The following is a 14,418-nucleotide window of genomic DNA, read 5'->3' on the forward strand; positions in this document are numbered from 1 at the left end:
GGTTTGTGATCATGTTTTATATTTTTAACTCTTTCATCTGCCCTATCCGTTACCAACTCCTTCTCAGTCAATGATCTCTTTGTACCCTCATTTTAAATAAAGATTTTAATAGTTGGAACAATTTGATACATACCTATATTAAACTGTATGCTCAGATTAGAACACTGTTATATAGAATTTCATAAACTTAGGGAACATGCATATTGACGATGGATAAAGAGAACTTTCTGAATAATGCTGTTAAACATCAACCAGTAGGTGGCGAAACTGGCGATAAAAAGCTTTTTGTTTGGCAGACTGGGGAATGAAGGAAAGAAAACACAGGCCTTTCGGACTCTTGATATGATCTCCATTCTCTGCATCTGATCTTTTCTCTTCCTGATGCCACCCTGGTTGTAGAATCCAACCAGGCAAAGCTGCCAAATGGATCATTCACTGGCTCGTAGAAGTGGGAAAGGTCTTGGAAAGTGAAACGTCTGCTGTGTATGTTTGGAAGCTGGTTAGGTTGTTGGAAGGTCTCAGGCACAGATCTGGGGTTCAAATCCAGGAGCCCTGCCTCAGGCTGGTATTCCCTCCACTGCCTCAGCATTACCCAAATATTAATAGTTAATGTTCCATATTTCCTGGGAATGCTTACCCTTAAGCTTTGAAATGGAATCTAATAAACAACGGTTTCACTCTTCACAACTGAAAAGAGTATCCAGAACATTCCCAGGGTATATAACCCTAGTCAATGACTGTAGCAACCTATCCTGAGACTGTCTGGTTGTAGCCAAGGTGTCACATAAGGAACTAGTCTGGGAAAATCCATAAAGCGAGGCTCTCTGGGAGCAAAGCAAGAGAAAAACCAGGAAGCTTTTCTTTCTCCAGGAATAGGAGATCCATCTTCTGGCTGCCCCCTTGGCAGAAGTACAATTTCTTTTCCAGCTCTCTCATTTCCTCACTTGCATGCTCAGCGTAGAGGCATGAAGTCTTTCAATTCCTCTTAAGTAATTTTGGAGGTTTAAGACAAGGTTCTGAGGTTTCTAAGCCAAAATGTAGAATTAGTATGGATTACTATGAGAACATATATGCCAGGTCAATCTATACCCTGTGTCTATCCAGACAAGAACACCTCCCTACCACTGTCCATGGACAAAAGGGGACTCTGTCTCAACCACCAGGAGGGCAGGAAGGAACATCTCCCTTCATTTCCTCATGGCTGCATAAGAGTTTGTACCAAGGCACCAGGAGAAGTTGGCACCTTGGCTGATTGGATGTGATAAATTAAGTAATAAAAATAGCCAGGTGGGTGGAGAGTGCCTGTAGTCCCAGCTATTCAGGGGCTGGGGCAGAAGGATTCTTTGAGCCCAGGAGTTACAGATCAGCCTGGGTAACATAGTGAGATATCATATCTTAAAAAAAAATAAGTAAACAACTAAAAATAATTTGATTTTCTCTCTTTCTCTCTCTTTTTTTTTTTTGCTTAGCAATAAATGCTTTTAGACTAGGAATAAGACAAAGTAAAGAAGGTGTCAGAACGTAATACTCCTTGGTCATGTTTCTATGACCATAATAGTCCAGTGTCCCTCTATATTTGTTGAGCCCTAGTATGTAAGCTGCTGTGCTGCTAGTAAACTTTTTTCCTCTTGGTGCTTTATTTGTCAAAGATTCTTAGAGATAAAAACAGTTAAACACGTGCAACTTGTTTGTCCTCTTGTCCTTTTCTCCCAGGATTTATTCCTGCTGATGAATTTAAAACTGTGTCTGCTCGTGTGTACGGGCGGGCGCACGACTTGGTGTGTATCATTTGAGAAAGTGCGGCCATCTATAGCAGGATTGGCTGCCAGGCAAAGGTGGAGACCTCTCGAAACCCACCCACCCCGGCGTCAGGACCGTGGGCCTGAGGTTGCCATATAGAACTCCTCAGCGTCCCAGCTCTATCCTGGTGCCCAGTGTTAGGAGCAGAGGGAAAACATGGACTTAACTATAGAGCCCAGTGGACCCCACCGGCCCCTTCACCGGCCCGCTGAGTTCTGTCTGGCCTTGGCCACAGATGGGGTGTTCAGGTGGAATCCGGCCGGGGTGCGTGCGCGCGCGCCCGTGTTTTGCGTGGACACCTAGGAATGCAACTTGAAAGTAAACACGACGCTGGGGCGTCCCTCATCACTCCTTAAAGAGTGTGCAGTCGCCTCCCTTCACAGCAGGGCAGCGCTGAGGTCCCACTGCTGGGGGTCGGCATTGGCCTCGGCCCTCTCACCAGCGGCCAAGCGGTGACACGGGGTGTGCGTATGTGTGTGCATACCCGCGCGAGCACACACACTCGGGCAGAAAGGGTCGAAGCGATTCCCGGCGCTTTTCCAGCCCTTGTTTTTTTGGCGCACCCACCCGGCAGCCGCCCCCTCTGCGCCCCGCCACCCGCCCAGCGCGGCCGCGAGCGGCTCCCCAGGCGCCCCCAGCCCACGGCGGGCCCCGGCGGCCCCCGAGCCCGCGCCGCAGGCCCGAGGAGGCCGCTCGCACACCCACCGCGCCGCGGCCGCGCTGGAGGCCTGTGCAGCCCGCGCCACCCACCGGCCGGGCCCGGCGGGCGGAGCGGAGCGGGCGGGTGGCCGGCCCGGGCGCGCCCTCCCCGGCCCCGGCCCTGCGCGCCATGCGTCCCCGGCGGGGCGCGTCGCTCCGGGCCGGCCGCGGCGCCTTTAACCGGGGAAGGGGAGCCGGGCGGAGGGGGCGGTCGGCGGCTCAGAGGAGGGCTCTTTCTTTCTTCTTTTTTTGAATGAACGGTGTGACGTACGTACAGGAAACCAGTCGGTTTGTGCGGAGAATGAAGTAAGAGGCCAGGCCCCCCCGCCCCGCGCCCGCCCCTTTCCTCCCGCCCCCGCCCCCGCCCCCTCCCCGCCCGCCTGCCCGCCCGCCCGCCGCGCTCCCGCCCGCAGCTCTCGGTGTCCCCGCCGAGCCGCCGCCGCCAGCGAAGGTGCCTGGGCGCCGGGCCCTCCCCGCGGCGGCCGTCAGCGCTCGGAGCGGGCTGCTCGGCGGGAGCTCGGGGAGGCGGCCGCCGCTGCCGCCGCCGCGCAGGAGCAGCAGGAGGAGAAAGGGTGCGCAGCCCGGAGGCGGGGTGCGCCGGTGGGGTGCAGCGGAAGAGGGGGTCCAGGGGGGAGAACTTCGTAGCAGTCATCCTTTTTAGGAAAAGAGGGAAAAAATAAAACCCTCCCCCACCACCTCCTCCTCCCCAGCCCTCGCCGCACCACACACAGCGCGCGGGCTCTCGCGCTCGGCACCGGCGGGCCGGGCGCGTCCTGCCTTCATTTATCAAGCAGCTTTTCGGAAAATGCATTTGCTGTTCGGAGTTTAATCAGAAGAGGATTCCTGCCCCCGTCCCCGGCTCTTCCATCGTCCCCCCTCCCCTGTCCCTCTTCGTGGAGGCGTGAAGCGGTCCCGTGGATGGAGGTCCATGTCTGCGCCCGCGCGTGTCTGTGCGTGTGTAAATTGCCGAGAAGGGGAAAAATCACAGGACTTCTGCACATACTGGACTGAAAATTGTAATTCATCTGCCGCCGCCGCTGCCTTCTCTCGTGCTCTTGAGATCTCCGGTTGGGATTCCTACGGACTGACATTTCTGTGAAGCCCAAGTCTGGGAATCAATCTGGAAATCCTCCTAATTTTTACTGCCCCCTACTCCTGATTCATTTGGAAGTTTCAAAGCAGCTATAACCGGAGAGTTCTGAAGATTGATGGGATCGTTGCCTTATGCATTTGTTTTTGGTTTGACAAAAAAGGAAACTTGACAGAGGATCATGCTGTCCTTAAAAAATACAAGTAAGTTCTTTGCACAGGAAGTTGGTTTAATGTAACTTTCAATGGAAACATTTGAGATTTTAACTTTAAGTGCATTCGAGTAAATTTAATTTCCAGGCAGTTTAATACATTTTAGCTGTGTAACTTGTAGTGTGTATGCCCTGCTTTCACCCAGTGTATAAAGGAAAATGCACCTGATTTTGACTTACTAGATTTTTTTTTAACCTTTCAGCATCACGGAGGAAGTAGACTGATACTAACAATCTTATTAATAATAATGTGCCTCATGAAATAAAGATCCGAAAGGAATTTGAATAAAAATTTCCTGCATCTCATGCCAAGGGGAAACACCAGAATCAAGTGTTCCGCGTGACTGAAGACACCCCCTCATCCAAGAATGCAAAGCACATCCAATGAAATAACTGGATTATAACTATTCCTCTTTCTTTGGGGGCCGTGGGGTGGGAACGGGGGCGAGAGGTGCTGTTGGTACCCGGCTGCTCTTCCTCGGTGGAAGGATGGCGCACGCTGGGAGAACAGGGTATGATAACCGGGAGATAGTGATGAAGTACATCCACTATAAGCTGTCGCAGAGGGGCTACGAGTGGGATGCTGGAGAAGCGAGCGCTGCGCCCCCGGGGGCCGTCCCCGCACCTGGCATCTTCTCTTCCCAGCCCGGGGACACCCCCCCTCCCGCTGCGCCTCGGGACCCGGCCGCCAGGACCTCGCCCCCGGCCGCCCACGCCGCTGCCGCGGGGCCTGCGCTCAGCCCAGTGCCACCTGTGGTCCACCTGACCCTCCGCCAGGCGGGCGATGACTTCTCCCGCCGCTACCGCCGCGACTTCGCCGAGATGTCCAGCCAGCTGCACCTGACGCCCTTCACCGCGAGGGGACGCTTTGCCACGGTGGTGGAGGAGCTCTTCAGGGATGGGGTGAACTGGGGGAGGATTGTGGCCTTCTTTGAGTTCGGTGGGGTCATGTGTGTGGAGAGCGTCAACCGGGAGATGTCGCCCCTGGTGGACAACATCGCCCTGTGGATGACTGAGTACCTGAACCGGCACCTGCACACCTGGATCCAGGATAACGGAGGCTGGGTAGGTGCATGTCTGGTTGAATGTGAGTCTGGGCTGAGGTCTCAGGTCTGAGATGCCGCGGTTGGCGTGTGGGTGGACTCCTGGGGCAAGGGCAGGCTGTGCAGCCCGTGAGATGAAATCAGGTTTCCCTCTCTCTTCCTCTGGACCGAGCGCTCCTTGCCAACCCGACTGTGATAACTCCTTCCAGCCAAGTGTTTAACTTGCTTGCCAGCCGTTGAGGTTCAGAGATCCAGCATTTCTGATCCAGTAAGATTTGTGATAAATGATGTCCCTTCAGTGTTAAACTGGGGGTGCAGGGGTCCCCAGCATCACAGTTATGTGGCCTGAGTTGCGTGTTGAAACCGGAGGTTTCTGGGACTGCTTATGAACAAGACCCCTAGGTTGGGTCTTGATAACCTGCGTCCTAAACAAGCTCCTCTTGAACAAGCTCCTTGTGTACTAAAATTTGAGAACTATCCAATTAGAAGAACAGACTCCACCAAAGGACCAAGGATGTGCTTTTTCTGACTCACTTGGTAAAATTTTCCAAAAGAGGGAAACCAATATAGCCTCTCTCCCTGGAAAACAGTTGTGTTTATAAAGAGGTAAATTGACAGTCCAAGGTCCTTGGACTGGAATCTACAGTGTGTGCCATATTCCCACTGGGCGTGATGAGGTGTCTTGAACATTAGGCTAGGGATGCTTTACTTGATCTCATCAGTGCTAGTGTTTGCATTGGCTGCCTACTTTGTGTTCTGTAATTCACGTGTGATTTAAAAGTTTACTTGGATTTTAGTATCTTTTATCTTGCACCACCCTGAATCTACATAATTTTGTGGTCTCCTCAGCTGAAAAAAATATGCATCCAAGGTATCCGTGTAAAGTGTACAAGAATTGATTCTTAGCTGTGGATTCTCTCATGACCTGACTTTAGTTGAAGTGATTGATACCTGTGGCTTTGAAGAACATCTGTGAGATGATTTTTTTTTTCTGGTACTGCACTAGATAGAGCTTCCATCATTTTACCATACAGTTCTACTTTTCTGTGATTATTGGAGGAGGGGTGTAGATCCTAAGACTCGAAGATTGTAAATAATACCTACATCTTATATCTAAAATGATTAATTTTTGAAAAAGTAATAATTCTTCTCTGAAGTTTCTTTTTAGGCTTTGGGTTTTAATCTGAAGAGTTATCTTTGAAAAGGGATGCAAGTTAGTGCTTCCTTTTATAGTGTCTTGGGAGAATGACTAATGTTATTATTTTATAGGACCGAACAGGAGTAAAAAGCCTAGAAATGACTGCAAGTGGATTAGATGTCAAGAAGCACATTACATGTTTTTATTACATTTTACAAAGTATGCTAATATTAAGGGGCCAGAAAGAGAAAAAGCCAAGAAAAGTAGATGATTGATGTGAACATACGATCTTATTTGACCAAAGTTGACAAAATATTTATGCCACTGTTCAGTGTTTAAAAGTAAAATTAACTAAAATATTCCAATTTAAATCTCTAAAAAATGGAATGTTCTTTGTGAATTGTTTGTTTGTTGAGATCACACATTATCAGATCTTTAGTAATTCTGGAAGAATTTGCCAAAGGGTGGAAAGAATATTTTTGTTAAATATTTGGTTAAGTAGGTGGTTTGATTTTTAACCACCATAACCAAAGAGATAGGGACTTCCAGACTCCAAAAGGATCATTTTAAATGCAAAGTAAAACTTATTTAATAGTTTTACTATTTCATATTTTTATGGGGAAAAAATCATCTTTAAAAGTTTTCTTGCTAGTTGAAAGAAATCCAAGGTGGTAATGGTCATCTATCAAGTAAGTTAATAAAAAGGTGGGAAAGAATGACATGTTTATGATAGAAATTAAGATATAACCTTGCTCTTTGTTGTCGAATTGCAGAATGTTAACATCTCATACAACTGAGGTTTCTTTTTAAGTAAAAGGCTCACTTTTTCCTCCTTTCAAAATAGAGTTTTCATAGTAGAGCTTATCTTTGTGGTCAACAGGTATCTGAGGTTGATAAATGTAGAGGCTACATTTTATGATGCCAAACCACAATGACATACTATAGAACAGGATAAAAAATTTTTGAAAAAACTTTTATAGTAAAAATAAATCATATAAAAGCACACATGGCTGTTGGTAAAGTGTGTAATAGTTTTCAGAACAACACATAGGTTGATGATTATATAGGAAAACAAAGGAATTTTGATTCCTTTTGATTGGCAAAAAACAAAAAACAAACAGGAAATACAATCCTATATGTAGACACTGGAATAAAAGTGGTAGCGTTTGAGAGTTATGAATGATTTGCCTATCATTTCACATGCACATTATAAATCTAAATTTTAATTTTAGGTATTTGGCATACAGACAGAGTTTCCTCAAAATTTGTACCCGTCAGGTTTGCATCTCTAATAATATGTTGCATCTTATAGTGTAAAGTGGTCTTAATGGTAAAGTTTCAGAAGAGATCTAGCATATTTTCTTGACATGGGAGAATAATCTGCACTGTTCCAGAGCTCAGTGGATCAGCTTATCCTGGATACTCCAGGCTTTAGACTTCGAGTTGTTTCTTTTTCTTTGCTGCTGCTCCTGCAAAATCAGAACCTTCTGAGGCTGAGGAACACTGTTTGCATTCCTTGTTCCTTAACATGGAGAAATAAGGTCCTTGGAAGGATCAGCCTCAGATAGATTGTCCCAGAAGCCTACAAATTAAAGACTAAAGAAGTAATTGAGTGTAGACTGGGGTGTGGCTTTATTCCTAAGCCTGAATAAGGCTTTGTGTGGCATCCAGAGAAAGGACGGAGGGAGCAGCAAGAGAGCAGCAGTTGTAGAATATGTTGAGGACCTTGGTGCTCAAAGTGACTCACAGACCAGCAACATGTGCATCTTCTGAGAAATTCTTAGAAATGCAGAACCCCAGGTTCCACCCCAGAGCTATTGAGTCAGAATCTGCAGTTTGTGTGTGCATTAGAGATGCTGACTGCTATCCTTGATTCCTGGGACATCTTTTTGGAAGAATCGCAATGTGGGATAGATTCTGCATTGTCCCTTTCCAGTGGCCTCACAGGTCCATAGAATTACCTGGGATACTGAATATTTCCCAGATGTCCACTAGAGTGATCTGACTCTGGGAAGAAATAGATTGGAATGAAGGAGAGATAGGAGGTAATTACTACATGCCCAGTCTTAATGTTTTTCATGGTAGTTACACAATTTGTATTGGCATCACTGGTCCCATTAAAAAGTAAGATAGCTATTCTTCTTCAATTAAAGGCAAGAGAGTTAGCTCTTTTAATAAGCTCTACAAGTTATGATTTTGTCCCCTCATAACACAGTTTAAATTCTGTAAGCAACGTTACTAACCTTGCCACTGCTTTGGGACAAAGGGACTCTTGCAGGCAAAGGGTTGAGATATGGGCAAGTGATGGTGACTGAAAATGGTTAGCATTTTTCAAACTGAGAACTGTGATGACATTCACCTTCAGGTCTTGGGGGGAGTGAGATGGAGACTACTAGAAGAAAGAGATGATTCAACCCAAGATTGGAGGATATCTGCCTCATTTTGTTGATGAGATGGTAGTCTGATGGGTTTTTTTGTTTGTTTGCTTTTATTTATTTATATATATTTTTTGGTGTTACTAGTTTAGGAAGATAGGAACTTCGCCACATTCAGTAGAGGTCAGCCTCATTTTTATTAGTTAGCAAGCAGTTTTTCTTTTCTGAATGCAATCCACATCCAGCAAAACATTTGATTAACTCATGCCAGTGTACAAATTACATGAAAAAGCATCATTTTTCTGGTGGCTTAAGTATCAGTTGCTTATGGCCAATTTTGGCAGCAAAATGATAACAATTAAAAATAGTCTGAAGATGATCCAGTCTTAAATAATATATTTAATGATGAACTTTCCTTGGGAAAGTGTATCTTTCTGTCTGCTAAGAATCATATGACCCCTTTCAATAATTTATTTTGTAGAAAAAAAACATATTATGTCTTCTAGAGTTTTCGGTCATGTGCTGTTGAGTGATTATATTTCTGGACCTTTGTAAAATTTTATACTTCACTCAGTTCTCTTTTCTGTCTTAAGGCCTTAGTTGCTATTTAATATCTGTTGAAAACATGGCTTTACTTTTGTGCATCCTATTACTTTTAGTTGTGCTTTCTAACTCTTTTTAGCAGTCCTTGATTGAACTGGTACATTTCAGATTGCTTAAGTGTCATGAGACTGCACAGCATACCAGGTAACAGAAAGCCACAGATTTAAAAAAAAAAAAAAAAGAAAGAAAGAAGGCCAAATTCTTGTAGTTTTTTTCTTATCTCCGCTTTCAGTCCTATTCTACTTTTTGGAGGGATGAGAACCTCACTCATAACCAAGTATGTGGGTGCTGCACGTGTTAATAATGGGTGTCTCCCACCCCTACCTGTTTCTAAGGTCATTCATCGTGTCTTAGCAGTAGTCTAGCAAAGCAGTATCTCAGCAGAAGTGCATTTGTGCTGGAAAACAACACTGTCTTTGTAATGTACAAGTAGAAAGTTTTCTTTTTCCCCCCAGAGATATATTGTATTTGAGGTTCAAAGGTTGCTAAACCTTTTTAAGGTAATCTAATATTACCTTATTCAAGTATAGCAGTAAACTCTCAGTCTGGGCACCCTTTTCCCCAACTACATGTAGGAGACCACTCAGGGAATTTACTTCACTGTGAGGTTTGTCTTTCATTCTTCTTGGTTTGGTTCAGACATTAGTGCTTGACATCTAAACAAGGTTAATGATGAAAATCATCCAGGGACTGAGACAGTTATTCGACTAGACGTGATTGCAAGTCTTACATGTGTCTGGCCCTGGGGAAGGTTGGGGCATGGGAAGGAGAGCTTTGGCCCTGCCCTGGATGAACTCCGAGGCCAGTGGTGTAGGTGTCTTAATAAACACACAGTTACTACACAGCCCAATAAGCATCATCCTAGACTCTGAGCCTTAGAGGGAGAAAGAAAATTCCTGGGTATATGTTATTTTGCATGCACTTTGATCTTTGCCTAAAAAAGTTATTTCTAACTATACGGCTATTCATGTGTGCATTAGGCCTAATTTAAATAGGGTGCAAAATATAGATTCGTTTTAAAAATACTGTATAACATAGACATATGCTTAACAGAACTGAAAGGGAAGGGGAGTTCCCTTGTTAAACATTAACCCACTAAGCACTCTTTATGCACATTAAGAAGACTTAATAAACACCAGTCTACAGTTTCTAAAGTATTTCATTAATTCTTTTTAAGTAAAGGACAAGCAAGGTTCTGATTAGACCAATTAGAACAGGATAATTTGAAGAACTATCTTTCTTAAATAACTCTTTCTTTTATACAGAAAATTACAAGTAGATTTGGAACCGGAATAGGGTCTCTTGCTTTGGGAGAAAAAAGAGTTTTTGTTTTGCCTTGTTTTTAGGTTATATTACTATTCTATTTATCAACATGCCCCTCTTTCACAATGCTATTTACAGAAATTCACAGTCCACTGTACCATTTATGTTCCTAAAGAGCAGGTGTTTATCTTCTGATGTCTTGCACTCATGGTCCTCTCTCTTTCTTTAAATGGAGATTGTAAAACTTTTAAAATGACAACAAAGCTGTTTTCATTTTAAAGCATATTTTTGTAGGTTGCCACTTGTTCTGATATAGGCCCAATTCTATAGTACCAACACGGTTTCTCTGCTCTTTATTTGCCAGACAAAAGATAAACCCACCTATTCTTTGATGAGAATGAGGATTGAATGATCATTCTCATCTCTTCAAAGCTGATTAGTGTTTCTCATAAGTATCACCACTGTCTTGATTGTCCCTACCTATCTTGTCATTCCACCGAAGGGAGACCTCTTACATGTGGCTCCTTGTTAATATTCCAGTACGTCGAAGGGTGAGATTCATGTGAAGAAAATAGCAATATGCCTAGATACCAGCAAAAAAGTGAAATGATGTCTAACCAAGGTGAGAATATAATCCCTACTCTAGACTTACTACAGACAGTTGGGCAAGTAAAACTTCTGTTAACACGGCCAGGCGTGGTGCTTCACACCTATAAACCTAGCACTCTGGGAGGCTGAGGCAGGAGGATCACTCGAGCCAGGAATTTGAGGTTGCTATGAGCTATGATGATGCCACTGCACTCTAGCCTGGGCAACAGAGTGAGACTGTGTCTCAAAAAACCAAAAAACTTCTGTTTACACAAAATATCCCTTCTGTTAGCAGAAACTGTTCTTTCCCTCCAGAGGTTAAAAATTTCAACTTTGCGCAGTGAAAAGGTAGTATCTGCCGGCAAAATTTTTACTTGCTTCAATCCCTGTACTGCAAGATTATAGTGGGGTTATACTTGAGCCTTAGATAAATTTTGACAAACTAGACTAAAATAGCTTGTAGTTAAGACTACTTCCCCAAACACCCTCTTAAACATGTTAGAAAGGGAATCTCCCTGACGTGCTATGCTGGTGTGGCCATTTGTAGCAATATACTGAGAGCTACTTGGGTGATTTTCTTGGGCAATCGCCACATTCCATGAGCAGGTTAACTATCGGATGCACCTTCTCTTACACGTTGCACCGGTGGCACATGCTTTTAACGGGGACATTTGCGTTTCCATTCTGCTGCTTGTTTTGCCTTCCAAATTTCAGGGATAGAACCATATTCCATTTTTAGTTAATAATCAGCTCTCTGGGGCTTCAGCGTAATGAGTCAGAAGCTTATGACCGACTCCACTCTGTTCGTTCTTATGTCTCCCGAAAACAACACGAGAACCCACCGTGTCAAGTGAAGCTTTAATTTTTCAAAGGAGATTTTTTTTTCCATTGAGACTAATAGATCTTTTCTTGTGACAGTTCCAATTACTGTATTTCTCTATTTTTAACTGTTGAAAAGACAGTTAAGCTGCAGAGGAGTATGGAGAGTTTATGAATTCTAATGCTTAGAACACCAAACAAAGGATCAATGTTGCACGTTGTCTTTTCTTGACTTTTTCCAGCTCTCCATAGCAGATAACTAAGATTCCTTCTGCTTTACGGCACGATAAATGTTATATCTGTGTATTCACCCTGAAATTGAACTGCAGTCAAATATTCCTCTCAGCTTCATTAGAATTTTCTATGAGAATATTGGACAGATACTTAATCCTCTTAATTCAGTGCCTATCTGATATATCTCTATATACATACAGATATCTTTCTTACAGTTATAATAGGAATACAATTAATTACAAATTGTATCATCAGCTTTAAATATTGATTTGTTATCTCTTTTTTTAAAAAAAGCAACTCCATAAGGATAGCTGCGTAGGAACTTCTGGCTCTCAAATTTTAGTGCTGTCTCCTGACCATTTTATTTATGGCTTCTAGCCAGCATATTATATTTTTTAAACACCAAAAACACAGAGAGGAGTTTGGAGGTATTTTATAACAAAATTATAAGTACCGTAAGACAGAACCACTTACTCAACATTAAAGTGACAGCGTAAGAAGAAAATGATTTGAAGAAGTCTTCATTGAAAAAATTAGCAATTATCCATGAAATTTAACCCTGAGTTCTCAGTAACCAGGGCAGTGATGGGAATAGAAAGGATTGTAAGGATCTGGTTATTTTGGAAAGCATGCACACTAACTTTTTCCATTGAGAAAAAGATTTATTGAGGGCCTACTATGTGCAAAGCTCTATGCCAGGTGTTTTAGTTAAGTGAAAAATGGGTAAGATAACTTTCTTCAAGGAACTTGCCAACCAGTAGGAGACTAAGACAAGTATATAAATTGCTGTCATTCTCAACAATCTTTTGTGGATAGAGAGATCCGATCCAGTTAGCAGGGTATCTGAAGAGTTTCTTGCAGGAGGTAATTTTGAGACAACCTTTGGAGAACAGGTAGGAGATGTGGGGAGAAGGCATTTCAGGTAGCAGGAACCAGCAGGAATGTCTGAGGTGTGTTTGGAGAATTGTGAAGAGTCTGCCTTAACTGGGGCATAGAGAACTCTCATGAGATAAGACTGTAGGTGGAGAACTTATCACTGGTTCCTGACTTGAGAGGTTTGTCCATTTGGCCCTCCGCATCTGTGAGTTCCACCAATATAGGGTGAAAAATATTTGGGGCAAGAAAAATGTCTGTACTGAACATGTTCAGACTTTTTTTGGTCATTGTTCCCTAAACAATACAGCATAGCAGCTGTCTATATAGCATTTACATTATATAAGCAGTAGTATAAGTAATTGAGAGATATTAAAAGTATACATGAGGATGTGCATAGGTTATATATGAATACTATACCATTTTATGTCAGGGACTTGCGCATCCCTGGATTTTGTTACCCGAAGGAGGTCCTGAAGCCAATCCCCCAAGGAAACTGAGGTACGATTGTGTTTAACTGTACAGATGAGGACTCAAGTGCCACCCCAGCTGGCTCAAAGAATGATACTGTCTTTCAGAGAGAAAGAAAAGAACAGTTCCCTTTTTGTGCAATAAATGCGATTAATTTAATTGTGGACATTTTCAACTTGAGCTTCCAGTATGATATCTAAGTGGAAATGCCCTGTAAGCAGTTGGACATAAGGATCTGGAGCTCAAAAGACAAACTGAGGTTGGAATATTATGCCTTTCCTCCCAAATCATGTAGATTTCCCTTTTTCTTCTTTCATTTCCAAAAGTGGGCCTAATTGCTACTACTGATTCTGCCTTCTTTGCTGTTTGCATACCACCTTTCCCCAAAAGTCCTCTGTAGACTTGTATGGATGGGATTAATGTAGTTAACTTGAAGCTTTACTGTTCAAAGCTTGGCTTCCTGCCACCAGTTTACCAACTTAACAAATAATGACACTTGAGTCAAATTAGTATTCTTAAAAAATATCCTGATAGTATCCTCCACTTGTGGCTCTCGGCCTCACAAAATCAAGGTGTCCTACTTATCTGGGATTTCCTCATTTAATAAAATATTTCTCCTATTAAATTCAGCCTGGCACCTAGCATAGCAGGTAATAGGCACACTTGATGATTGTTTATTGAATGAATGAATTCATAGACTGATTATGTTAGAGGGACTTTGGGCATCTAATTCACCCAAAACAGCTAATGTTCTCCCACTTCTCTTATTACAGTGTGTGTATATATCCCAAATATCCCATCCTATAGGTTCATTAATATTCAGTAGAAATGAAAAAATAAAAATACCTAGTGTTTTGATTTCATCCTTTTCATTGAATTGAAGAAGTTTGTCATTCATACCTAAAGAGAAATCTTCTGTATTTTACTTTATATCAAACATTCAACAATTTATTAGTTCTTAATGCTAATATTAGACACCAGCCTGCTGGTTGTCATATTGTATCTCTTTATACAAAGGTTGTACACACACAATCTACATATATGTGCCTACTTGCTTTCATTCCTCCTGTTTTACCTCTGAAGCCTAACCCAGACTGAGAAGGTCTTGGAGCCTGAGATTATGTGTCCCCTTTATCATTAAAGAAAGCAGGGCTTGCCCAAGGTCCTCACATTGGGAGCGAGGTGGATTTTAACCCTGATTGGTGGTGCAG

General features: G+C 43.3%; 1 protein-coding gene across 1 annotated transcript in view; it reads left to right on the forward strand.

Annotated features, from left to right (window-relative positions):
- Positions 1 to 2,924: 2,924 nt before the first annotated feature.
- Positions 2,925 to 14,418, forward strand: part of BCL2 (BCL2 apoptosis regulator) — a 172,510-nt gene continuing 161,016 nt past the window's right edge. Inside the window, exons 1-2 of the mRNA XM_012774469.2 lie at positions 2,925 to 3,792; positions 4,004 to 4,865. Of these exons, the coding sequence (XP_012629923.2) occupies positions 4,290 to 4,865 (576 nt within the window). The 5' untranslated portion in view covers positions 2,925 to 3,792; positions 4,004 to 4,289. The remainder of the gene's footprint in view (positions 3,793 to 4,003; positions 4,866 to 14,418) is intronic.

This window comes from Microcebus murinus, chromosome 17 (assembly GCF_040939455.1).
Source record: "Microcebus murinus isolate Inina chromosome 17, M.murinus_Inina_mat1.0, whole genome shotgun sequence".
Taxonomy (NCBI): Eukaryota; Metazoa; Chordata; class Mammalia; order Primates; family Cheirogaleidae; genus Microcebus; species Microcebus murinus.